Source organism: Balaenoptera acutorostrata, chromosome 3 (assembly GCF_949987535.1).
Source record: "Balaenoptera acutorostrata chromosome 3, mBalAcu1.1, whole genome shotgun sequence".
NCBI classification, from domain to species: domain Eukaryota; kingdom Metazoa; phylum Chordata; class Mammalia; order Artiodactyla; family Balaenopteridae; genus Balaenoptera; species Balaenoptera acutorostrata.
The window spans coordinates 175,123,491-175,150,730 of record NC_080066.1 but is presented as its reverse complement, the minus strand read 5'-3'; the positions used below and the strand labels follow the sequence as shown (position 1 = coordinate 175,150,730).

General features: G+C 38.9%; 1 protein-coding gene across 5 annotated transcripts in view; it reads left to right on the top strand.

The window, feature by feature from the left end:
* ATG2B (autophagy related 2B) overlaps nucleotides 1–25,982 on the top strand; it is a 70,896-nt gene extending 44,914 nt beyond the window's left edge. For 4 of the 5 annotated variants that reach the window (XM_057543020.1, XM_007178889.3, XM_007178888.3 and 1 more), the window contains 13 exons: nucleotides 710–912; nucleotides 1,650–1,876; nucleotides 3,070–3,178; nucleotides 4,120–4,314; nucleotides 5,134–5,235; nucleotides 10,145–10,223; nucleotides 11,345–11,552; nucleotides 14,104–14,173; nucleotides 14,469–14,551; nucleotides 15,536–15,657; nucleotides 15,904–16,058; nucleotides 16,763–16,912; nucleotides 21,083–25,982. In XM_057543020.1, coding sequence (XP_057399003.1) covers nucleotides 710–912; nucleotides 1,650–1,876; nucleotides 3,070–3,178; nucleotides 4,120–4,314; nucleotides 5,134–5,235; nucleotides 10,145–10,223; nucleotides 11,345–11,552; nucleotides 14,104–14,173; nucleotides 14,469–14,551; nucleotides 15,536–15,657; nucleotides 15,904–16,058; nucleotides 16,763–16,912; nucleotides 21,083–21,337 — 1,958 coding nt within the window. In that variant the 3' untranslated portion in view covers nucleotides 21,338–25,982. The remainder of the gene's footprint in view (nucleotides 1–709; nucleotides 913–1,649; nucleotides 1,877–3,069; nucleotides 3,179–4,119; nucleotides 4,315–5,133; nucleotides 5,236–10,144; nucleotides 10,224–11,344; nucleotides 11,553–14,103; nucleotides 14,174–14,468; nucleotides 14,552–15,535; nucleotides 15,658–15,903; nucleotides 16,059–16,762; nucleotides 16,913–21,082) is intronic. The other variant, XR_009007501.1, reaches the window with a different exon arrangement.
* The last annotated feature ends 1,258 nt before the right edge of the window (nucleotides 25,983–27,240 follow it).

Sequence of the window (27,240 nt, the reverse complement as noted above, 5' to 3'; positions counted from 1 at the left end):
TTCCCCTCCCCTTGCTATATTGTCCAAGGAGTTTCTTCTAGAACTCCACCTACAGCACATAATTGTCAATATGAAATTCTGGCTAAAATGGAACTCCAGTCCACACTAACTAGCTGCTGTTGAATTCCTGAACTTCTCTGACACTAAATAACTAAGAGGAGACTGTCTGTAACTTTATGAGTCCATCATTTACTGTTTCTTAGAAAACTTCATACTTACTAGTCTTTTTATTAGTAGTCAGAAGGTTATTGTAAGAAATAAGCGAGATACTGTTTTATAAAAATTTTTGGCTGCGTTGGGTCTTTGTTGCTGCATGCAGGCTTTCTCTGGTTGCGGCGAGCGGAGGCTACTCTTTGCTGTGGTGCATGGGCTTCTCATTGCAGTGGCTTCTCTTATTGTGGAGCACGGGCTCTAGGTGCGCGGACTTCCTTGGTTGCAGCACGTAGGCTCAGTAGTTGTGGCACGTGGGCCCTAGCGTGCACGGGCTTCAGTAGTTGCAGTGCAGGGACTCAGTAGTTGTGACGCACGGGCTTAGTTGCTCCATGCCATGTGGGATCTTCCCAGACCACGGATTGAACCTGTGTCCCCTGCCTTGGTAGGCGGATTTTTACCACTGCGCCACGAGGGAAGTCCTAAAATGCTTAATAAATGTTATTGTTGTTGATGTTTAAAATATGCCAAAATTGAATGTTGTAATCTTTTCACCTAGGTGTTTTGGATGAAAAATCTCAAATTCAGGAGCCGTGTTGTTCAGACCTCTTCCTGTTTCCTGATGAGAGTGGAAACGTGTCCCAGGAGCCGGGGCCCACTTACACCTCATTCACACACCACTTGATGAGCGATGCGGTGACAGGCGTGCCCACAGAAAACGACGACTTTTGCATTCTTTTTGCACCAAGAGCAACCATTCAGGTAGTAAATTGATGATATAATTAATGTCTTAAAATAATGTTATAAATTGAATTGACCAAAGGGCACCTGAAAAGATTCTTTAGGTTTTGTTAACTCTTTACAGTTCAGAATTACTTCCTTTTGTAATTTACTCTTGAGACTTTGTAAATGTTTGTTATACTTTACTCTTTTTATGAACATCTCTCAGAGACTCTCTACTTGCAAAATCCCCTGCATTGTTTATTGAACTGCAGAGGAAGTACGTAGTAAGATACCTCTTCAGGGTTGTGAAATTAAATGGCAGAAAGGAGTTCTGTACAGAGTTGTTAACACAAGAATTGGGAACGGTAAGATGTGATTTGTGAGAAGGCTAATGCTTGGTTAATGTGTGTAATTTCCTTTTTAGAATCATGCTCACATTGAAAAAGCATGGTCTGGATTTAATGAATCCACAGTTCACTAAACAAAATGGTAAAGCATTGAATCTGTACCTTTTTATTGTCAAACAAGTAGTAAAAGCCAAATCGTAGACTATAAAAAATTCTTATGGAGTGATTCACATAGAAGAGAGAGTTCATTTTATTGTTAATAGAGCAGAGTATCTTATGTGATGATCATCGTCAGTATTTATTATTCCACTTTATATATTGAAATTATTAGGAAGAATGCAGAATCAAGAAATCCCCTTGAGATGCGCACCATAATCATTGGTTTCTACTTAAATAAGAGAGTATGTGTTACCTGTTCCTTTGTCTTAGGAGAAGGAAGAAGAACCAGTTGTAAAAATAATGGTTGATGATGCAATTGTGATAAGAGATAATTATTTTAGTCTGCCTGTTAAGAAGACAGATACGAGCAAAGCCCCGTTACACTTTCCTATTCCTGTAATTCGGTACCTGGTTAAAGAAGTCTCTCTTGTTTGGCATCTTTTTGGAGGAAAAGATTTTGGAACAGCCCCTCCTGCTTCTCCAGCTAAAAGTTATATGTAAGTTAATTTCTACATAAGTTTATTTGGCAGACCAATATACTCTCTTTGTTGCGGCACATGGGCTTCTCTAGTTGTGGCGCGTGGGCTCAGTAGTTGTGGCGCGAGGGCTTGGTTGCCCCGCAGCATGTGGGATCTTAGTTCCCTGACCAGGGATCGAACCCGCGTCCCCTGCATTGGAAGGCGGATTCTTAACTACTGGACCACCAGGCCAATATATTCTTTTCACTAAAAATACAAAGAATTTATCCTTTTGAGAATTATTAATAAGTAATATTAAAAACTGTAATTTAAATGTTACTTTTTTAATGTTAAAGTTTTGCATTTGAAAACTTGTTTGCATTCTTTGTATTTTTTTCCTAAAATACGATGACTTAAGCCATTTCCATTCAGCAAAATTTTTCGGGTACCTACCATGTGCCAGAGCCTGTGTTAGAGGCACATTCATTAAAATGAATACGACCCAGACCCTGTCCTAAGTTCAGAAGGGAGAGAGAGTTACATGAGCCAGTGAGGGCAACGAAGTGAAGTGTGTGCGTCAGGAGGTGGGGACCACGCGTGCCCCTGATTCTGTAGCACCCAGTGGGGTGCCCAGCACAGAGTGGACGCTGCTGAAGTACCTGTCAGTGAGAGCGTTATTCCGTGGTTCTAGAAGGGAACTGGATGGAAAGTCGAGGCAGAGACTAAGGGCAGACACTCTCAGTGGGGTGGGGAGGGTCAGGAGAGGCTTCACGGGGTGGGAGCCTTTGGCACAGCATTGTAATGACTTTTTCTATTTAAAAATGCTTTTAAAAAAACTTACAACTTTACTATAATTCTTTTCCGTGTTAATTGGAATTTCTAGGACTTGTCTTCTGACTCTCAGGGGTTTCTGAAGTAATAAGGAACTTACAGGGAGGTCTCATTTCTAAGTCTATCTTGTGATATGCACACCAGCATCATAGTTAACGTTTTCTGTAGTTTTAAATATTTAGCCAGTAGATGATTGCTGTAACGGCGGTAATAACGTTTATGTTCTCAATGTCTCCAAGGGATGAAAGATGCGGTTTTGACTTATAGCAATACAGTTTGTGGCAGTGTTTTGCTAGTTCTGTAATCTTATTTTCTTTCTTCATCCTGTTATTTTTTCTAGTGTCATTCATTGCCTTTCTTCGACTATTCCTTTAACAAAAGGTTTTATTTTTCATTTATAGTAGTCCCCACAGCTCACCTTCTCACACACCTGCAAGACATGGACGTAATGTGGTATGTGGGGGAAAAGGAAGAAACCATGACTTTTTAATGGAAATACAGTTAAGCAAGGTAATGTGACATTTTGAAAGGAAAACTCCACCGAAGTGGGAGCATTAGTGGGCGTTCTTTGGTTACTCCCTGTCCCCTCCCCATGTGGTCTTGGGGCGTAAGTGGAAAAGTGCAGGGGTCTTGTATAAAAACTCTTGCCTCTTTTTCTTTCTCAAATATTCTGAGAAAATTCAGGGTTTTTGTTTTTGTTTTCCCAGGCTACCCTTAGAGCAGTGTCTCTCAGAGTTGAACAAGCATCAGAATCCCCTTGAGGGCTTGTTAAAACACAGGTTGCTGGGCCCCAGAGTTTTTGATTCAGTAGGTCTGAGGCAGGGCCCTGAATTTGCATTTTTAATGAGTTCCCAGGTGATTGTGATACCACTTCACCCAGGACCGCGCTTGGGGAACCACTGCGCTGGAGTATCTCTGGGAAGGCCTGCCATTGGATAGCACGCAGGTCTCAGGTCCTTTGTGAGCATCTAGAGACCAGCAGGCCAGGCCGCCAGTGCCACTGATGCAGTTAATTCTGTCAGCTTGTCTGCGATTGTGCCAAGGGTCGAATATTAGGGCGCTTAGCATAGAAATAGTGTAGTGATGACAGTTCCATATACTTAATTGTATCCTTGCGCCCTTTTGGAACTTGAACCTTGCCTCCAAGCAGTTTCATAGGTATGCAAGATAATAATTTTATGACTTATGCCTATTGAGCGTTTTGCTTGAAAAGGATAGGGATTTTACCAAGGTCAAATAAGAAATGTCAGTCAGGCTTTTCCTTGTATGGTCCTGTACACGTGGATTAATAAATAAATACGTGAACAAACGTAGGAATGTTATGCTCTTCTCTGAAAGTGGAATCAAAAGCTGAGACTTCAAAGAAAATGAGTGATGTTTTACATTTTAAAGAGAAAATCTGATTTAAATAAAATGTAGAGGTTGTTCTGTGTTCTTTCTCTTCTGTAAAGGTGAAGTTTCAGCACGAGGTCTACCCCCCATGCAAACCAGAATGCGAGTCTAGCCTCTTGGAGCACCCGGTCTCCCGGCAGGTGTTCATCGTGCAGGATCTTGAAATTCGAGATCGTCTGGCAACATCACAAATGAATAAGTTTTTGTACCTGTATTGCAGTAAAGAAATGCCTCGAAAAGCTCATTCCAACATGGTAAGATTTAAAACTTCATGTATTTTGTTGTTGTATTAGTTTCAGAAAAGTATTTTTATTTTAATCTAACTGCAGAAGATTTATTTTAGATTAGGGAAAATTATGGGATTTTTTTTTCTCATTTTTATATGAAAATCCCTTTTAAATACATGGCTTAAAGTTTTGTTTTAAAAATTATTTTGCATGTTGTTTCTATAATTGCCAATATATCAATACCTGAGGAAAACCAGAAGTCCTTAGTGATCTACACAAAACACTTACACAAGGAATTCCCTGGCTGTCCAGTGGTTAGGACTCCATGCTCTCACTGCTGAGGGCCCTGGTTCGATCCCTGGTCGGGGAGCTAAGATCCCACAAGCCACACGGCATGGCCAAAAAAACAAAACACTTAACACAAAATATTTAAACGAAATTGTTGGCAGTATTCCACATTTCTAACTTTTAAATGTTATTAGAATAGAAATGATCAGCTCAGGACTTCCAGAAGAAAACGTCATAGAAGTTGTCTTTGGAGTATGGGTCTATGGATTAGCTTCTGGGGCTTAGCAGACTTCTTTGAGAGTGCGAGTACAACATTATCATTTGCGTTTTTTCCTCTAAAGAGAATTCATATCTTTCATCAGATTCTTGAAAGAGTGTGTGACCCAAAAAAGTTAGATTCAGGATTCTAAGGAAAGAGGGTAAACAGTTCCACTTTTTGTTCTGATATAGGGACTAGATATAGGATTTTTTTCCCTCGTTTTTGCTTTTCTTTTTTTAATGAAAACAAGGTCATACTATCACTAGGGAAAACATGTGTGTGTCTGTCTCGTCCTGTAGCTGACGGTGAAAGCATTACACGTGCGCCCGGAGTCTGGCAGGTCATCACAGGAATGCTGCCTCAGAGTGTCACTAATGCCACTTCGCCTCAATATTGACCAGGTTTGTATTACAAGCATAGTGCATGGAATTACGATTAAATATATATCCCACATTCAGGATGAGAGATTTAATTTAGTAGAATTATGTTTATTATGATTTAACTTTTATGGAAGTTGCATAATTAAAACAGACTTCTGCTGGTAAAGAATAGGGCAAATTCATTAGCTGTTTGGAATCTGAATTATTAGTGAATAAACGTTATTCACTAATAACGTTTCCTACTCCAGTTTCCTACTCACTGTCTACGTGACATAGCGCTTAATACCTACTTCTCACGTTCTCTGATCTTTACATACGTACTCCTAATGCAGATATACAGGTATTTTCAGAGGACGAAAGGACTCCTCGATATATGCTATTGAAAGATATAGGGGATTGTAATCACAGCATCTGGAAGAGAATTCCTTCTGCCCTGGGCACAATGACAGATTAGTAAATTGGCCCTTGAACAGGTCACAAACAAAGCAGAGATTTATGGAAAGAGGTAAAGAAGTCCACTTTCCTATATTCTAGCAAGCACCCCATCAAATGATCCTGGGTTTTGCCTTCCCAGAGAGCTGTTCAAAGCATAGTTGGTGTTTTACAAGCTTTGTTCGGTGTATGAAGATGTGATACTTGGTAGTAGTGCAGTGTAGTGAAGAGTGTGGGTTTAGAGTCAGACCTGGGCTTAAATCTCAGTTCTCTTTTACTAACTGTGTGGCTTTTGGTAGGTAACTTAATTTCCCCAAGCCTCAGTTTCTTCACTGATAAAATGGAAAAAGTAATAGTACATGTAGCGTCATTTTGTTAAAAATGAGGATTAAAGGAGACTGGTGTATGTAAAACATTTAGCTTGGTGCCTGGCACACACTGTTAACGATCAGAAGTGTTAGCTGTTATTATTAACTGAAGCATATAACAACTACAGAAAATAAATGGAGTTTTTATAATAATCTGCTTTTGAAATAACAAAACCCTCCCCTTATACCTTATATATTGGTGTGAGCTCAGATTTGGAAGTAGAGTATATGTGGGGTGGTATTATTTGTTTGATTAAATAACATTGAATAATGTCGATTCATTATTTAAATAAGTAATAGATGTATCAGGAATAATCTAAAGTAATATTTATATTGTAAACAAAATATAGGCATATCTCAGAGAAAATGTATTGTGAAGCACCGAAGTTTAGCACAACTTTATGCTAATATTTGTAGCTTCTGAGCTGGGTCAGTCTTGCCAGTGAGTATTTTAGATTTATGTTTTCTCATTATGAGAAGAATATCTTTTGAAACCCATATTTTAATTTAATTTATCCGTATTGGCCTAGTAGGAATATGATGAAGTATTTATGGGAAATTTGATCTGTGAAAATCACCAGTGTGAGCAAGAATTTGAGTGAGATTTATCTTTATGCCATGACTTTACCAGACTTAGCAAGCCCAGTTTTCTTTAATAGACCTTTTCTTTAATGTTGAGCTTAATTTCTTCTGTAGAACTATAAAGCATTATGATTTTAAAATGGAGAAATATTAACCTTAGCAAAAACAATCACGGAAATAAATGTTATGACTAAACTGAGGAGGAATGGGAAATAATTCCCCAAGATATGGGATCGAGGGAAACAAAGCCATGCTACAAATATATATGCCTTAACTAGGAATATTATGATACAAAAGAGTCCTTTCTAGTTTGCGTCTTGTAAGATTGACATACCATACCAAATGGTCATCTGAATAGAAAGCCAAATATTTGTGTTCTTTAGTTTTTCTTTTGAAAACGTATCAGTTGATGAATGAGAATGCTTTGAGTAATATTTTTCTTACCAAGCATCTCTCTGACTTTATCTTCACTGGATCATAGACAGTAAGTATGAAAGCAACGTGTTGTTTTCTCTTGCTTCTAAGAAGCTAGCTGCATTGCTGTTGAAACTCGGTGCAGTTGCTTGTGAAGCGCAGCGTACCTGTAGGGCAGGCAGGACACTAGGCAGGTGGAGTGATTGCCATGTAGGGAGCTAAGTAGATGATGGAGGTTGTGTAACTAGGCGATTTGAGATCCGAAATCTGAAGGGGCCGGATTTCCTGGTCTGGTGTTCATTTTAGTATTGAACTGCCTGGAAATCTGTGTAGGGAAGATATGTTAATTCCATATCATTTGCTGAATGCCAGCCTTGTCCCAGGTCTGAAGTAGGATGCTGGGAATACAAAGAAGAAACATCCCATCCTCAGAGATCTCTGTTTAGTGGGGAGACAAAAAGACAAATGACTTTAACACCCAGGGATGAAGATAGGCATAAAGATGTGTCCCACCTGAAGAGGGCTCCTAAGCCGGGCTAGGAGTTCGGAAGATGAGGGGTGAGCAGTAAAGGCTTTCTGGAGGAGGTGACAATCAAGCTGGGTCTTAAGGAATGTAAAATTATGAATTTTTGTAAAGGCGTTGAGAGCCTTATTCAGGTTGTGAGATGCAGTGTGAGGCCGTTGGGTGGGACAGGTGCTTGGCTGAGGCTGGAAATGATGCAGTACCAGTTGGCATGTTTGTGATTTTTTTCAGCATCACCTGAGCATGACATTGAAAGCATTTCTTTCAACACCTTAAGTCATATCGCACTGTTAATATCCTTTACCATAGGACCTTAAAGCTAGAAATAACTATTTTAGAGTGAAGGTTTAACATAAATAATAAACCATATTTTTTAAAGTTTAAAAATTGATTTTATTGAAATATTATTTGCATATAATAAAATGCAGAGATTTTAGATGTACAGTTTGAGCTTGACAAATATTTCTTGTTTTGGCTCTTAATGAATAAAGCTGCTATGAAATTTGTGTACAAGTCTTTTATGGACATAAGTTTTCAGTTTTCTTGGGTAATTATAAACCGCATGTCTGGGTCATAGAGTGGATGTGTGTTTACCATCACAGTGGTTGTACCACTGTAGGTTCCCATCAGTAACAGATGAGAGCAGCAGCTGCTTCACGCTCTGACCAAACTTGGTGTTGTCTTTTTAATTTTAGCTGTCTTACTTGGTGTTCATTTTGGTTTTAATTTGGATTTCCCTGATGACTAGTGATGCTGAGCATCTTTTCGTGAGCTTATTTGACATTTGTATATCTTCTTTTTTGAAGTGTCTGTGTCTTTCTAGTTTTTTTTTTTAAGTGATTTTTTTAAATTTTATTTTTTATCTATTTATCTTTGGCTCTGTTGGGTCTTCGTTGCTGCATGTGGGCTTTCTAGTTGCGGCGAGCAGGGACTACTCTTTGTTGCCGTGTGCAGGCTTCTCATTGCAGTGGCTTCTCTTGTTGCGGAGCACGGGCTCTAGGCACGTGGGCTTCAGCATTTGTGGCTTGCGGGCTCTAGAGCGCAGGCTCAGTAGTTGTGGCTCACCGGCTTAGTTGCTCCGCGGCACGTGGGATCTTCCCGGACCAGGGATCAACTCGTGTCCCCTGCATTGGCAGGCAGATTCTTAACCACTACACCACCAGGGAAGTCCCTGTGTCTTTCTAGTTTTAGAGTTAGGTTGTTTGTCTTATTGAGTTGTAAAGAGTTCAGCGTAAATACCAAAATCAAAAATTTGGAGAACATTTTGAAAAGCTGATGATTAGTATCCCTTTGTCTGTTTGTAGTAAAAATGTGTAAAAACCACCGTATCTTTAGTCTTCCCTTTTTTGTTTTTGTTTTTTAAATAAGAACACATTTATACCTGGAATTTTCTCTTTGTTTTTTTTTGGAGGCAAAACATTCATAGTATTAAAATATCGCCATCTGGTGGCCAAAGGATAACATTTTATATACTATTAACTGTCAACGTGTAATATTTGATATATGTAAATATACACATATATAGTGATTTATAATAAATGTATGTAGTGCAAATAATATATAAATATATACTTAAATACATATGTGTAAAGCATAGTAATATAATGAACAATTCATGAACTTAGTCCCCAACTGCAGAACCAGAATATTTCTAATACTGTTCAAACCACCTGTTTGTTCTTCAGTCCTAGCCCTCAGTCTCCCATATGCCATGTTATCTAGAAAAATACCTTTCTAACTTCCATCATTTATACTTCTGACGAGTGTGATCAGTAGTAGATCGGATCCTTTGGAATTGCCAGTCAGGCACTTGGTGTGCTACCACTTATTGTGACCCTGTATTTCACTTTCACATTGCGGTTTGGTACAATATTAATGTTTTATATTAATTTAAGTTTTTTAAAATGGGAGGGAAGAGTAAGAAAGAACAGGCTCAGGTATTTAATTTTCGTATTCTCCAAAATGGATTTGTCAGTCTCAGTAAGGCTTAATGAAGCTGCTAATAATGGGCAAATGTGGCTTGCATACACAGCACCGAGAACGGTCCATACCATAGAATTTCAGAAAAGACCACACTGACTGGGTGATTTTATTTATTTTCCATTTTTATTTTGAATATCATGTCTAATGAAGAAAATGTTTAAGGCAACATAACATAGTGGTAAAAGCAGAAATAAGACATTAAGAACTTTTAAGGTACATCTGAGTATCCAGTACATGCTGGCTGCTGTTATTGTGTAGTAATATCACCGCTACAAATTCAGAGAGAGAACCAATGCCAAAAGAATGAGACTACTATATTTCTAAGAAAACCAAAATGTACTTTGATTTAGAAACAGCGGTTTAATTTCTAACTTATCTGTCTTAATTTCTGCATCTATAAATTAATTTTCTCAGAGTTGTGAGAATTAGCAAGGAAGTGTGTGTGTGTGTGTGTGTGTATATGTGTGAGAGAGAGGGAGAGATTGAGAATAGGAACAATGCTTGACACAGAGTAGGGACTGAATAAATTATAGCTGTATATGAACAATGAGTGAAATATAAGACTTCAAGACACTTCGTTTCATAGTTTTAGAACCCTTTTAGTTATAATTACATCTCTCAATTTTAGGATGCCTTGTTCTTCCTGAAGGATTTCTTCACAAGTGTTTCTACAGAAGTAGAGCTTCTCATGGCTCCAGATCCAGAAGGTATTAAATATGTAGAGTTTGAAAAAGTCTATAACAAGTACTTGGATTGATTTTGATTGTTATGAGGCCTTTTTGAGAATGTACTTACAAATCTTTATTCTCATTTATATAAATGTGTTCTGTGCTCGTTTTTGTTAAGTTGTACAAATGTAGTTTATGTAAAAGTACAGGAGTCCCCCCTTATCCTCCAGAAGTACCTTCCAAGACCCCCAGTGGCTGCCTGAAACTGCAGATAGTACCAAACACTAAATATACTAAGTTTTTTCTTTCTATACGTACATGCCTATGATAAAGTTTAATTTATAAATTAGGCGCAGTAAGAGATTAACAACAGTAACTAGTAATAAAATAAAACAATTATAACAATATACTGTAATAAAAGTTAGGTGAGCATGATCTTTCTCTCTCTCAAAATATCTTGTACAAATTTAATGCCTTTTCCATCTTAACTAAGCACTTATCATGCACTGTGGCTGTAACCTTTGAGGTACGACAGCAAAATGAGCACGAATTTCTTTTTCCTTCATCACAATTTTACAGATTTGTTCTTACTGTAGATCTTAGCGGCCTGAGCATACAATTTTTTTTTTTCCTCATTAAGTCAAGAGCTTTCACCTTTTCACTTAGAGGAAGCATGCTGCGGCTTCTCTTTGGTGTATCCGAATTGCCAGCGTCGCTGTTCTTGTACTTTGGGGCCATTATTAATAAAGTAAGGATTACTTAACACAAACACTGCAATACCCGAACAGTCGACCTGATAACTGAGACGGCCACTCAGTGACTCACTGGTGGGATATGCTGGACAAAGGGATGATTCACATTGCGGTGGGATAGAGTATGATGATGCAAGATTTCATCATGCTACTCAGAATGGTGTGCAGTTTAAAACTTAGGAATTGTTTATTTCTGGAATTTTCCATTTCATATTTTTGGACCGCAGTTGATCTTGGAAAGTGAAACTGAAGATAAGGAGGGACTACTGTAATAATTTAAAAGGTGAAAGATTTCTCTAGCAGTAGTTGTATTTATTAAATGAAATGTAGCAAAACAAGTTAAGTGTAGATTGATTTAAATTGTTGCTTTAAAGATGTATACCTCATTTTTCAAATGTGCACTTTCAGTTAAAAAGTCTCCTGGAGCTGATGTCACCTGCAGTTTGCCAAGGCATTTAAGCACCTCAAAGGAGCCAAATCTAGTTATTTCTTTCCCTGGGCCAAAGCAGCCTTCCTCAAATGGCAGTGCCAATTCAGTACAAGTGGTCAATGGGGAAGAAGAGAAGGACTTCTCTGCTGAAGAAGCGTCGTTTAGTGATCAGCCTGTGTTTTTTAGGTAAATCATTTAATTTTGATAACAAATGAAGTTATTTTAGAGTATGAAGGTTGTTCTTTAATGTGTTTGTGTGCCAGAAATCATGAGGTCGCATCAGCGTTTCTGTGCACTGGCAAATACTCACCCAGTGTATTTATTTATATGCGGGCCCCACCTACTCGCACCTCTCATTTACACATATTAGCCCTGGCTCAGGATTCATACTCCTATTGATTGTGTAGCAGGAATTTTCTCTTCCCTTTAGATTCTTCCTTCTTTTTTCCTCCACCTGTCCCTCGCTTTCCAGTCACTTATTATGGCCTGTTTGTGTGTCCTTGAACGTGATGCTGTCCTTTTCCCTCACACACCTCACCTTCAGCATTCCTCCCTTTTCCCTTATGGGGATTTTCTGTCTGCTTTCTCTGCCCTTCTCTGTCACTGTTGTGTCCTTCCTGACCCGCCGCTAACTGGCTGGGTTGGAATCATCAGGAAACCCATGTCCCTGTTGACTACAGCCAACAACTAGCTGGTTGTACGTTGGAGTTTATCCTCGTTTCCAGATCCATTCATTCTTCCCATCTTCTTTCTTTCCCAGCCCTTGATGGTAGGGATGGAGCCTTGGCTCTATTGGAAGGAGAGAGGTTGAAGATCGAAACCACCTGTGTTGTGAGGGACAGTTAGCTCCTTTCCCTGGTTTTCTGTAGTCCTCTCTTGTTGACATCAGTGGTCCCCAAGTTCTGTCTTTCTAAGTTCTGAGTTTAGAATACGGCCCAAAGTAGGCAGTATAACTGTTTTAAAGTGTTTTCATGTTTTAAATGTCTTGTATATTGATGAAAATAGTTAGAAAATAGAATGTGAGAATTGGTAAGATCCTGGGAGAGAGGATCTCTGGTGGTTCTAAACTTTTCTACCATAAAAGAAGAATCTCTTTTATTATTTTCCTACATTTCTTTTTTTATTTAAAAATTTTTTTCTACCAAAAACATTGTGTATCTTAAGTAATAATTTGAATTCTCATTTCATATAAGCTGCCAATTTGGTTTTTGTGAACACTGGATAATCAGTATAAAAGAAATTGAATTGTTATAATTCTGGCCTGAGCACAGAAATTTGACACTTTTTAGTCAGACTGTGTAACCTCACTTACGTAGGTAAATATTTGTTTTTTTCCATTTAGACTACTTAAAATAGCTTGTGGATTTCTGTTTCTACTCTCAAAAGCTCCTAGTGTATCTAGGACCCTGGGGTGGTACTTGGTGATATAGTTCAAATTACTCACTTTACAGATGAAGAAGTTAATGCACAGAGAGGAGAGATGACTTGCTCAAGGCCACACAGTTAGTTAGTGGCCAAGCCAGGACTAGAACAGAGGTCTTCTGAATCCCAAATCCAGTGCGTTTTCCAAGTAATGGCATAGTAGTCCCCTCTCCTGCAGACATTTATTCATCCCACAGATATTTATTGAACATTTATTATATGTATGTCAGATTTTGTTCTAGGTGAACAAAGTAGAGAAAAATCCCTATTTAATTGAGCTTATAGATAATAAAAATATATGATTTGGCCTATTACGTACATGCCATGGAGGAAAGAGTGAGAATGGAGGAGGCAGGCGTACATGCCATGGAGGAAAGAGTGAGAATGGAGGAGGCAGGTGTCGAGGGGCTGTCGCCCAGAGAACCCAGTGCAGATGAGTGTTGGGAAGATGAGGGATGACTTGGGATCCCAGACTTCTTGTACTGATTGATATAAATACAGCATTTCCATTTTACTGTGGGTTAAATGGACTTTTGTAGGATGACTTGGGATGACTTAGTATATAACCACCACCATTAATTCTGTAGTAAAAATGTGTTTCAGCTTCCAATTTACAGTCCAACTTTTGGAAGCCAACTGCTTTTGTTTGATGTGTACCATCAATGTATAATTATAATTTCATTCAGAATTCCCAATATTTGTGTGTCAGTATCCTATTTGCAAGCGTTAATTTCATGACTGTCCACTAAAATTCACCAATATAGATGGCATTTAAAAATTTACTGATGAAGACATTTAGGCTCAGAGAGTTTAAGTTACTTGCCTCGACTGCATCCCATGTAACTGATAAAACTAGGGTTCATGTCTAGGTCTTCTGGATCTTTCTGCTTTATCACAGAGCTAAAATGAATACCTTAGCCCTTTTTTACTTTTTGGTAATGATTATGTTATTTGACTTAATCTTGAAAGTTGTTTTTATTAGTTCGTTCTCTGTATGAGTTGAATATGTGCCAGAATAAATTTTCCTAAGATAAACATTGTTTAGTAAACTAGGAAAAGGTTTTTGTGAGAAATTTAACATATAATGAAATAAATAAGATTTATAAGATGATTAACAGATATCTGTTTAGTTGTTACATTGCCTTAAGAAAAGGTAGAGCTAAAAGACATTCTCTTTTATTTAGGCGTTAATATTTTCACATTATTTATTTTGTGGTTTTGTTTTTATTCTCCAATTGAACAAATTCATTTATATCTAATTTCAGCTCTTAGTAATTTTGAACATAAATAACTCCCCTCCTTTCTTTATCTTCAGAGAATTTAGATTCACATCAGAAGTTCCTATTCGACTTGATTATCATGGCAAACACGTATCAATGGATCAGGTCTGGAAACTTTGCACAAATATACTCTACAAAATTATCTCATTTGTTTTTCTAGTGGACTCAATTTTTTAAAAACTTTTTTCCATTATAGTTTGTATATTTGAAATGCAGTGCAAGATTTTTAAATTTAATTCTGTTTTTAAAGTAAATTAAGTGTAATTTTACTTATGAACCCATGAGTAAAATTTGATATAAATTGGGTCATATAAAATACATGTACTTTTTTACTGTTAAGTATTTTAGGTGTTTTACCTTTAATAGTGATTTTTTTTTTTTTTTTTTTTTAATTTTAAAGGGTACCTTAGCTGGGATTTTGATTGGTCTGGCCCAGTTAAACTGCTCTGAACTAAAGCTGAAGAGGCTTTTCTATCGGCATGGGTAAGTTGATTTATTACATGAGACTTTAAGATGTGGTTACTAAAGTTAGTTTACAACAAACTAAAAATTGAGTTTTCTTAGCTAGCATACATAATTTAATTATTTTACAGTGTTGTTTGCAGAGAGCTCATTTTTAGAGGATTTTTACTGGCTAGGGGCTAATTTTTATTCTGAGAGAATAGAAGTAGTTTGAAGAGAGTAGTATTTTTCAAAAAACAGCTATAGTTAGGATTTTTTTAAATAATTTCCCAAAGTTATAAATTAGCCTATTTAGTGAAAAGACTGGAAATTCACAAGGTAATGGTTCTTAGTAGCTAAGAACTGTCTGGCAATTTATAGACACTGAGTTAACCCTATGCCAAAGCTTTAGATGTTGAAGAAGTAAGAACAGTGGAAAAGCACACTTATATATACTACCTAAGCCTTATATAGAAATTATTAGCATTACAGTTGGGTTAAATGTATGTGTATACATAGATGTATGTATATACTTAAATTGAAAATCTGTAAAATTTTGTCCTTATAATTTGTACATTTTCTTTTTTGTCTTTTTTTTTAATAAACTTATTTATTTATCTATTTATTTATTTTTGGCTGCGTTGGGTCTTTGTTGCTGCACACGGGCTTTCTTTAGCTGCGGTGTGCGGGGGCTACTCTTCATTGCGGTGTGCGGGCTTCTCATTGCGGTGGCTTCTCTTGTTGAGGAGCACGGGCTCTAGGCGCACGGGCTTCAGTAGCTGTGGCACGCAGTCTCTAGAGCGGAGGCTCAGTAGTTGTGGCGCACGGGCTTCGTTGCTCCGCGGCATGTGAGAGCTTCCCGGACCAGGTCTGGAACCCGTGACCCTTGCATTGGCAGGCGGATTCTTAACCACTGTGCCACCAGGGAAGCCCTCTTTTTTTGTCTTAATTAAAAAAAATCCCCAAACTTGTCTAAACCTATAAATTTCATTTTCCTTCCTATATACTTACAGTCATTTGCTCTAGTTTGCTAGGTGTTGACAAATTATTCTCATATGCAATCACTGAATGGCTTACTGACATTAAGAAGAACCAGCTGCCAGGAATTCTGGGAGGCGTCGGGCCTATGCATTCACTAGTGCAATTAGGTGAGTGTTCTTTTTTAATTAGAAGATAATTTATTTTGCCTGATCAGTGATTCTTAACTCTTGTGGGGTTATGGATGCCTTTGAGAATCTATCTACGTGAGGATCATCTTTCTAGAAAAACCTACATGTTAGTCGTACAAAATTTTGCCTCCCATTTCAGGAGTTAAAAACCCGAGGGTTGGAATGATAGCAGAGATCTAAGCTCCAGCACGCCTCTTGATTTCTGTGTGTTGGCTGCTGTTCTAGTGCAAGGCCTGAAGGACTTGGTCTGGTTGCCAGTTGAGCAGTACCGGAAGGGCGGCCGCATCGTCAGAGGGTTTCAGAGAGGCGCCGCCTCCTTTGGCACCTCGACAGCGATGGCTGCTCTAGAACTCACGAACAGAGTGGTTCAAACCATACAGGTATATTTTCAAAGACCAGCTTGATCTATACGACGAGGAAGGGCTGTTGTAAGCAGTTCGGTTATTCTGTTCTCAGAATGTGCTGTGAGAGTATATAAAAGAGTGAGAATATTTTATTTGCAATGATTTCATATCATTAACTTTTTTTTTTTTGATTAGCTGTCCAGTGTTAAATAAGTAGTTAAATAATAAAGCAGTGGACTACAGTGTCAAATTTGTTTGCCTCTTTCAGGTAAATTATAACTATTAAGTTAGCCAAGGATTTATTTCACCACATTTATGTGAAAAGATCATAGCTGAATGTAAAGCAGGCATTAGAGATCTGATAGTAGTCGTATTAAGGTTTGTTATGTTAAGTATTAAGCTCCGTTTGGCCGTATCCAGTTGTTCACAGACCGTGCATTCTTGGCTAGCCTGGTAACACGGAGAGTGTTCTCAGAAGGCAGAGGAGGGGCCGAAAAATTCAGCTCAATCCAGATATGAGTTATTAATGTACACTTTAACATTCTTGTTATAAAAGTGATACGTTCTTGCTGTAAAGCATTCACGTGCTGCAGAAGAGCCGGTCTGAGGGTGCCTGCGTCCCTCTGCTCTTCCCCTCGCCCCGTAGGAAGTGCACTGTTGGAGCTGAACCCTCCAGACTTTCTTCCGATGCACTTTTTTGTTTTCTGATTCACTTTTCACTCTCTGATAAAATGATCCAGGCGGCGGCAGAGACTGCTTATGACATGGTGTCTCCTGGTACCCTTTCTATCGAACCCAAGAAGATCAAAAGGTTCGCTCATCACCGCTTAGCCCACCAGCCAGTGGACCTGAGGGAAGGTGTGGCCAAGGCCTACAGCGTGGTGAAGGAGGTGAGTGGGCACCCGAGGGGACAGGCCAGAAGCAGTTTGCGTGCTTTCCTGACGTTCATCTAAAGAGCATCGGCGCTTGGGCTTTGTTCCAAAGAAACCCCTGGGGTGGATTTGGGACTGTTCTGTCGCTGGTGAGTGCAGATATCTGCGTGAGGTAAGAGAGGAGGCTGTGTCCTGACCTGCAGGCTCACGAGAAGAGTAGCGATCTAGTGGGAAGACTGATCTCTTTACATACAGAAGCAAACAAGGAGTAGTAGAAACACGCCATGGACTCACCAGTGGACTTAACATATGTTTATATTTTGCTGTATTTTCCGCAGATTTGTTTAAAAAATAAAATTTTTCGGGTTAATCACAAATGCTGACCCCATTCCCATGCCTTCACTATCCTGAAGATGGTACATTTTTTTTCTGTGCATGTTTTTTATAGTTTCATATAAGTATGTATTCATAAGCAAATACTTAATTGCTTATATTTTAAAAGTTAACATAAATGGTATCATCTGTACCATTCTGTAACTTTTGTCTTTCAAAATATATCCATGTTGATATATGTAGGTCTAATTTAAACTTTTATAGTATTTCTCTGTATGAATATAGCATAATTTATTTATCTTCCTATTGGTGGACAGTTTCCTTTTTTAAAAAATTAATTAATTTATTTATTGTTGGCTGCGTTGGGTCTTCGTTGCTACGTGCGGGCTTTCTCTAGTTGCGGCGAGTGGAGGCTACTCTTCGTTGCGGTGCGCGGGCTTCTCACTGCAGTGGCTTCTCTTGTTGCAGAGCATGGGTTCTAGGTGTGCGGGCTTCAGTAGTTAAGGCGTGTGGGCTCACTAGTTGCGGCGCACAGGCTTAGTTGCTCCATGACATGTGGGATCTTCCCGGACCAGGGATCGAACCCATGTCCCCTGCATTGGCAGGCGGATTCTTAACCACTGTGCCACCAGGGAGGTCCCAGGTTCCATTTTTTTCCCTGAAATACAGCTATTGGAATGTTCATGTAAGTGCCCCTTTGTTCGTATGTGCAAGAAGTTGTTAAGGGTGGAATTGGTGATTTGTAACTATTTCAATCTTGACACTTATTAAGCATTAACAAGTTGTAATTTAGTTGCACCAGTGAATCCTGGTTCTTTATGGGTGTTGACAGGAGCATTCCTTGTCTTTTTTTTTTTTTTCTTATTCAAACAGAAAGTCACAAAAATTATAATCATCCTCATCAGTTCACTCAGTCCCATGTAATTAATTTGTTTTTCATCTTGATCTTTTGTTAGCACTTTTGTGAATTCATCAGTTTTAAATTAGAGTTCTGAGAATACTTATTCATTCAGTTCAGCAGTATAGTCAGTTACCAGAAACCTGTACTTGTCAGAGTCTTTTCCATGAATTCCTTGAAGATGAAACCCTTTTATAGGAACATTTTTGCAAAAGCATCAGAGTACACCCAGAACTGTCTGTAAATGACAAAAGACTTAAAAATGACCACGGTTAAAGATTTGATGAAAGCTCATAATAATGCAATTGACAAGGAAATTTAGTTATTTCTGAGTTATACATTTTAAAATAATAACTAGAATTATGACTTATAACATTATACCAGAACATACAAGATTTTTAGCAATTTCATGTAATGTCTGAAACATTTATATTAACATATTTCCATGCAAATAACCCAAAGAAAGTTTAGTATTAGTTTTTTTTCCTTTTTTTAGCATTCCTTGTCTTAATCTTTTTTTTTTTTTTTTTGACATAGGTCATGAAGTTTGAGGTCATTTTACTTATGATTTGTGTATTAAGATTTCATTAATGATCTTTTTCCCTGTCATATTCTGACAGGCAGAAGTGTGTTAGGACAGTCTTTTACGTGACAAAAGAAGCCCACGTGGTCCCAAATGGTGGGAAGAAGACTGAAGTGAGGCCCCCAAGAAATATGTTAGTGGATAAATAAAGGCAAGACCACGGATCACCTCTCTTAAAAAGAGATTTAGTCGGGAGAATAAAGAGAGATAATTACCAGTCAGACCTATTCCTATAGATGTCAGGATTGGGCCAGAAATCAGCAGACATGTTAGAAATCAGGTTTGTAAAAATGATCCTGGGCTTCAAGGTGTAGCAGGGCCAGTTTGCAGCAGGATATAATAGCACTTGGGTACATAGCACTTTGCAGTTCACAAACTGCTTCCCTAATTTAATCTATGCTCATTTAAATAAAAGTATTTGTGTGCTTACTCTGTGCCAAGAGTATAGTAACCCTTAAAAGATAGGTGGTTTTCCTGACTTAGAGATGAGGAAACGGGGTCAGCAAGAATGGCTTCCCCACTGTACCGTGGTGAGATGGTAGTGGAGCCTGGATCGGAGCCCAGGTATTTGGGTCTAATGTTTAGTTCTCTAAAACCATCTGTGTGAAGAAGGGAGGAGGGAAGGTGAGCATGATTTGATGTGGTAGGTGTGCTTGATTAGACGGAGTCTGAATTCTGTATTAGAAACCTTTTAAAATAGACGTTCCTAAGTGGTGATAAATACTATCTCTTTTCCTATTATATGTTGGTAACTCAAAGATCAAGAGGAAACATCCCATGTGCTTCACAAGATCAGGGGTTGGCAAATGATAGGTCTCAGGTCAGAGCTGGCCCATGCCTGTTTTTATATGGACCTTCTAGTAAGAATGATTTTTACAGTCTTAAAGGATTGTAAAAAGAAGAAAACAAGAAGGAAGAAGAAGAATATATGACAGAGACTGTGTGGCCCGCAAATACATACCACCTGGCCCTTTGCAGGGACAGTTTGCTGAGCCCCGCTCTGCATGATCAGGTCTCGTGGTGGTTGGGGAGCAGTGGTGAGGGAAGTAGTAGTTTATCTAGGAGCTATTCAGTGTGCACTTAGTACCTGCTGAGTTGTACCGGGCTCTTTAGGTGCATTATTTCATTTAACTCTTAACAATCCCTACAGCATTTTCATTCCCCTCTTAAAGCACTTGTGTAAGGTCACACAGCTAAGTGATGGAGCTGAGGTTTGAATTTGCTTGGTGGTGTTAATCGTCATGTTATGATACACTAATACCTATTGTTTGTGGGTTAGGGAGGGGAGCTGGGAGCAGGCAGGAGGAGGATATGGGCAAATGTATAAATTGTAAGCATCTTCTTCATTGTAGTGACGGTTTTACTTATTGGCTGTTATTCTGTAGATAGTTTTAAAAATAGCACTTACATTTTTTTTTAGTTCTTCTGTAACCCCCTCCCCGCCACGGTATTACATGTTTTTTGCCTGCTGTGCTGTGTAAAAATGATACTCCTATCAGGTTGTCAAAGTGAGGGCTAGACTTTGGACTAGAACAAAGCTCCTTGATTTCCCTGGAGAGCCCAGAGTTCCTCTCGTCGTGCCTATCACTGAAATGGTCACAGTGGAATAGTGCCTCGTGGCCCCTAAGGGATTTTGAATTAGACAAATGGTGGAGATTTGAAAGTCATGTGTGACATTTTACCACTCTGGCTTGACCTACTCATTTACATATTCAGCTCTAAAGCTCAGCAATCATGATTATTTTATTGTTACACAGTTATAAGAAAGATGAAAAATGCTACAGAAGCTTTGTTTCTAATTATTAAACATGTTCCTGCTTTATGTTCTCAGAATTTTCTCTGTTTAATCCAGTAAAATGTTCTATTTAGCCTTTTATCTTAATTGAATGTTCCACAGTTACCTCTTCTAGTACATAGCCAGTAATTTAAAACAAATTAAATTATTTTCTGGAGCTTAGTCAAATTAGGTTTTTTTGTTACAGTTGAATCGAAGGAGCTATCACCATATTCATTTAGTGATTATATTTATTCAAGAAGCTTTGTTTGCTAAGTTTGATTTAACTAGAGTGATGACTTAGTGTCAGAAAAGCTGCTCTTGGATTATTAACTATTTCTGTAAGCTTCCCCATGTGAAATTGTAGTTTACAATTGTAGTTTACACAACTGTCACAACAAAATGCTAAATCATAATAACTGCATCTTACTTTCCCTTATAATTAGAATTATCTCAAAAGTACAGGTTCTGTTTTGTTTTGGTTTTTGTCTAGTCACAAACCTGCTGTTGATTAACTCTACTAACGTGTGTATTATGAGGTGATTTAGAGAGTTTTCTGACCAGTGATTTACTCTCCTTCTCTCCGCTCCCGCCTTTCAGGGAATTGCAGACACGGCTCAGACCATTTACGAAACCGCGGCCCGGGAACACGAGAGCAGGGGGGTGACTGGCGCCGTGGGAGAAGTCCTGCGCCAGATCCCTCCAGCCGTGGTGAAACCTCTGATCGTCGCCACAGAAGCAACATCAAACGTCTTAGGCGGCATGAGAAACCAGATTAGACCAGACGTCCGGCAAGACGAGTCGCAGAAATGGCGTCATGGAGAAGACTGGCATCTCAGACGTGATTCTTTATGAAGACAGTGAGGGTGGGAATAAGCGACAGAGTATCCCACTGGCAGCTGTAGAGGGAACTCGTTTAATTTTATTGCGCTCATCTCAGGAACAAAACCATTTCTTAGTGACATAATTTAGTATCAAAACAACATGCAACCAAAACCTTTTGACATTTTAGGGCTAGTTTGGTACTTGCCTGTAGAATAGAAATGTTTGGTGGCTGGTGTCAAAAGTCCATAAAGCATTTGCTGCCCAGTTAGTGGAATGCTTGCTTTTATTAAAATGGCTGTAATTTTCCTGGTTACAGACAGTATCAGTGGGTACCTCCTTTACAGTACAGGGTGCTCAGGAACGTTTGAGCACCTTGAAAGCACTATTTATGTTGCTCTAAGGAGTTGGTTTTTCTCCAGGTTTGAAGAGAATCACAGCCTCGAAACTCTCATTGAAAATGAGAGACAGAAGCCACAGGGAAAGTAAAACAAATAGGATTTTCAATATAAATACCCGTGAGGAAAAAATAACCTAGTCTGTTGGGTTTAGTGTTCCCACACTCGAGAACAACATCGTTTCCATTTGCTCAGAAGAGCCTTCTGCGGGAGTCTGAGAGCGTGAATGTCGCAGACTTGTTCTGTCGTGTTGCACTTTATTGTGTGTGTGTGTCTGTGTGTGTGTGTGTTTAGATTAATCCAAGTCATGTGCTATATTCTACGTGTAATTTATAGAGTTACACAAATTATAAAGAGGGGTAAGTCTGAAGGTTTTTGGCAAAGGAAGGTAACTCAAATGTAATAACTTTCATTCATTCTAAGTGTTAATGAAAATGTGCATTCTGTAATGAACTGGGGCCCATCTAATTGTTTATATATTCAGTTTTAAGCAGGTATAGTGCAAGGTTATTAGGAATGTGTGGAAAGGGAGATTGAAAGTGGTTTTCACTCTTTTGAAATTAACCAAAAATCCTCCAAATATGCCCTAGTCAGCTATTTCGAAGTACCATTTTTACTTGGTTAACAATGTACATTTTGATAATCTGTCAGGAATGAATAAAGTATTTTTATTTAAAGGTAAAATTGTTTTATGCTTCCATGAATATTTTGCTTCTCTTAGAGCATATTCATAGATGCAATACTAGAATTTATTCCAAGATCCTTGGGAACAGTTTCTCAAAATTGATTTTGGTTAATATCAAGTAAATCATTACCTAGGAGTGAGAGGGAAATTGTTCTCAAGAACTCAGCCTCTAACTTTAGATTAACCTAGCAGAAAGAAAAAAGAGGACTTTGTATTCATCCACTGTGTAAAGTTGCATGATGTACATTCTCATTTTCTAGAGTTGGGGGATGTCATCGCGGTGAATCTAGATTTCCGAACTGCTTTCACTTTGGGGTTTGGAAAATGACGTTGAATCAATTTCATTCTCTAAACTTTCTAAACAAGAAAGCAAATGTAAACCAAAAATCTGAACGTTTAAAATTTATAAAATTATGTTAAATAACATTTAGTTTAATTTTGTTTTCTATTTACTGCTGAAAAACTTAAAAGGATAGTGCTCAGAAAACCACCTGTTTAAGCATCACAGGACCGTTTATTACACGGCCCCAATTAGATGGAGTCCACCTAGAACGTGGTCCTGAGTAAACACTAGCCATGGCTGTTTATTGTATAAAGCTTCAGCCTGCTTCCGGGGTGCTTTCCAGGCACCCTCGCGTTGACACCAGTATTTTCCTTATAAGGGACCGTGCTGTGTGTGATATCTCTGATGACTAATCAGACTGGAAAACACTTGCTCAAACTTAAAACTATAAAATCTCTTTATTAAATGTATTTTCCATACTATATCTAATTGAACTTAAATAATTAGTATAGGGAGAAATAATCATCCTCTTCTTTGTACTCTGAGTTGCAAATGGACCTGTTTTTTTGACAAATAGGGTTTATAAGTCCCATTTAAACATATGTCATTATAGTGTAATTTCCATGGCTCTGTGTTCTGCCCTCCTGCACCTGCTTTTAATAGAATCCATGTTTGGGAACAGAAACCTTGTGTCTCAGAAAGATTCAGCGTCAAGGGTCTAGTCATTGTCAGTTTAACCAGGATGCTCTTTACTTGAGATGTTTACATAGAGGTCCTTTCTATATTTGAATACTTAGGCATTGTTAAATATCCTTAATTTTTTCAGTAGTGTCTTTTCGAACTTTTACGTCACCACGACGCAGTAAAGTGTTGGCAGGATCCTCGTGTTGCCAGATCTGTGACTTACCAAGTGGATGCCTTTGCCAAGACATTGAGTTTCTTTGAGCTTCTGTGCCCCTCTCTGTAAACGAAGGGGTTTCTTACGACAAAGCCCAACAGAGATTTTCGGATGAGTAGAGCGTGCGTGTGTATGCATGTGAATGATGGCATGGGAGGTGGCACTCCGTTGAGTGCCCCAGGCCTCTGACACCTGGGACGGGTGGTGGTGTCGAACGACAGCACTGGCCGCGTCACACCCACAGTAGCCACGGCTCCTTCAGAGCTCTGATCTCTTAGACTAACGTGTCTCTGAACGGCCATGGTGCCTTCAAGGCTGACTTCTGAATGGAGTAAACTGAGCATGTCCACGTATTGCTGCATTGAGCCCACGTACGTTTCTCCCCGAGGGGTCCAGGTCAGGAGCTTGATCAGGATACGTTTGTGAGTTTCAGAACCTCACAGTGTTGCAGCAACACGTTAAGACCACTTTATGTTATAAAGGCAGCAGAGGCCGTGGTGACATCTTCTCTTGATTAGGATCCCCCAGTTTCCCTTCCTGTCTGTCCATCACAGATTGCTATTATTTACGAGTAGAATGTCTGCTCAGCATTTGCCTTTTAGGACAGATAGGATACAATGTTTTTTTCTAGGCATCATAGCGAAGACTTTCATTTTAGTAAAGCTTGGGTCCAATTTGGATTCCCACTTAAGCACATATATTTAACATCCATATTTTTATATTGCAGAACTCACTTTAAGAAGAAGAAAAAAAAAAATCTTCCCAAATAGCAATGTGCCTAAAATGGGAAAAAGACTAAAAACCAGTATTTCCTGCGTCCTGCTATGCGTCACTTCCATCTCCTTTAAAAACTGTGTTTTGTAGGTTTGATGCCTTTGTTCAGTTCCCAAACAGTCCAAACAACTACGTCTGCTCCTCGGGGGCCGCTCGCCACCCTCGGGGACCGTTGATTCAGGTTCTGTGCACCGTGTGTGCTCTCACCAGAGACGAGAGATGAGAGACAGAGGGCGGAGGCGAAGTTAAGCAGCTTTAAACGAGGAATCCACACTTGCACTAAGTAGTTTTAGGATTAACAATTAATTATCTTACCGTTAATTTGGATCTTGTATAAAAAGCTGCATGACTCAGCTTAAGAGAAATCATTTACCTTTGCCCCGCCTCAGTTTTCTCACACCTGAGTGGGGTGTAAATGAACCCTCAGCCTTGTGGCTGTGTGGCAGGGCTAGTGGCCCGTGGTGAGCAGTCAGTTCCCTGTTTCCCTTCATATCCTCTTGACCTACTTAAGACACGAGAGAAAATGTCTATAAAGCTCTTTAAGAAACGTCGTGAAAGTAAGGGCCTGTGCATCTAGATGCAAAGCGATACTTTGCATCTGCAAATGCATCAACTGGACATACCCATTGGTACTAAATTGAATAACTCAAATATTGATATAAATTTGTGAGTCTTAGGTTAAAAAGGAAGGTTATTTGGGTAGTGTATAGATAATGAAGGAAAGAAAAATTTTTTTCCATTACCAAGAAATCTTATTTCTGTGTCCTGGAAGGTATAGTCAGTCTTTTCATTGAGAATAACTGAGTGCTTTAATGCCAATTTATTTTTATCTCAGAAGTTTCAGGATCATGCTAGGCCCTGCTCCCTGTAGTAGACTTTACATGCACAGTTGCAAGTCAGCTGGTTTTAATCAGAAGTATTTTCCTTTCATTGTAGTGTCTGCAAATCAGAGATAGAGAAGGCATTCTAACACACCATGATCGGCTTGTTTGGGGATGAGAAACTTGAGTTTCAACAATTCATATTTTGAAATGTCAGCAATTTTTAAAAACAGAGGTGTTAGACATTTTTGCTTCCTGTAACCAGTGTTGGCCCCTTGGTTTCAAGCATGTTGCTTCATAAAAAGCACCAGATGGCTATCTGATGTATTTCAAGAGATTGTAGATGTGATGTTGGCTGACTCAGTGACATCTCTGATGCTCTGGGGGTGTTGAGATAGCAGCCTCTCCTTTAAGAAACATGTTTACTTTGCTGTTTCACATGTATTTTGTGTATATGAAATGGCAGCTTCCAATTTCTAGTTGGATTTGTCTTACATTGTTTGTGTAACTTGCCAGTCACACAGGACTGTTTGCTTTTTCTCATTGCGAAATTTGGTAGGGACGCCAATTCAGCTCTTATGTTAATCCATCCTGATTTATTTTAGACATTGAATTGATCTCACCAGAAGTAAAAAGCATATGTTGTATATGTTGACTGTCATTGCTAAGTTTCCTAATTGAGGTAATTATGGATATGAATACTTTAAGAATACTGATGCTATATGCGTATTTTTGTGGAAATGTCAACTTGTTAGTGTGACTAAAGTATTATGAATTTAAGAATATTCTTGAAGAAAATTAAAATATTTACTCTTTGGAGTTTGCTTTAAACACTATTGTCTTTCACCAAGAAATGTTCCCTGTATAAAAAGCCTGTATAAAATACTTTTTGAGGCAGAGGGTAGGTCTGTGTCAGATCCTGTTATTGGGAAATGGTGTTCCTATGATCCTGTACTGATAAGTACTTCTAATAGCAAATCTAGTAGCTACCTGCTGCTGATTTCTTGAGATATATAGGGCATATAATGTTAGAATTTGCCACTCCTTCCCCTTTTGGGATATCAGCCACTGCATTAGTTATCTTAGTTATCTTATCTCCACAATGTAGACTTGCTGCAAACACGTCTTATAGTTTTGGTCTTAGGGACCTAGATAAATACTTGAAAAACCTGTTCTTTTTTGGAGGAATATTATTATTTATAAAAGGAATATTTAAAAGAACTATTTATTCTTAAAGACAGTACTGTAAAAGAAGTTTTGATGTGACAGATGTCATTATATGACCATCCACTTTGAGCAATCATGGAAAAATCGTAAGTCACAACACACTTCACACATGACTCTCGTGAGAGAGGGAAGGGAACCTTTGTGACGCGCTTGCTGTGAGCCAGGTTCTTTACGTAACCTCAATATAGCCCCTCTGAGGGGTGCTTATAACAGTCCCTCCTCTCCAGGGGAGGAGACCGAGCTTCAGAGAGGTCAGGGAAGTTGCTTAAGGTCACATGGGTTGACTCCCAAAGCCTGTGCTCATTCTAGGACTTTATTTAAGAGGAACTTGTACAGTTGTCTAAATTAGTGAAAACTCTTCACTAATTAGGAAAGCAAGAAAGGAATTTTGCTAGAAGATGGAGATTAAAGGCTCTTAGAGTACTTGAGTCAGACAGACTTGCTGGTCTTGCGTCTCCACCCCTCTCCCCTCTCCTGGCTGGGCTCCAGCCACAGTCTTTAAGTCTGGGAGTAGGGCTATATTAGATTCTCTCCACTTTAGAAATCTTGCCCTTGGGGCTGGATACGTTTTTGCCGTGCGGCTGTCCTGTGCATTGTAGGGTGTTTAGTGGCATCCTTGGCCTTACCCAATGCATGCAAGTAGCACCCCATCCCCGCTTGTGCAAACCAAAAATGTCTAAAGACATGGGCCAAATGTCCCCTGGGTGGCAAAAGCCCCCTGGTGCAAACCACTGGGCCAAAAGCTCCCCTGTGAAAATCATGTGCGGCCTGGAGCGAGCACAGTGCCTAAGAGCCTCCCCACATTACTTTCTGGAATATTCTGCCCGGTTCCTCCTTATCTCAGCTTAAA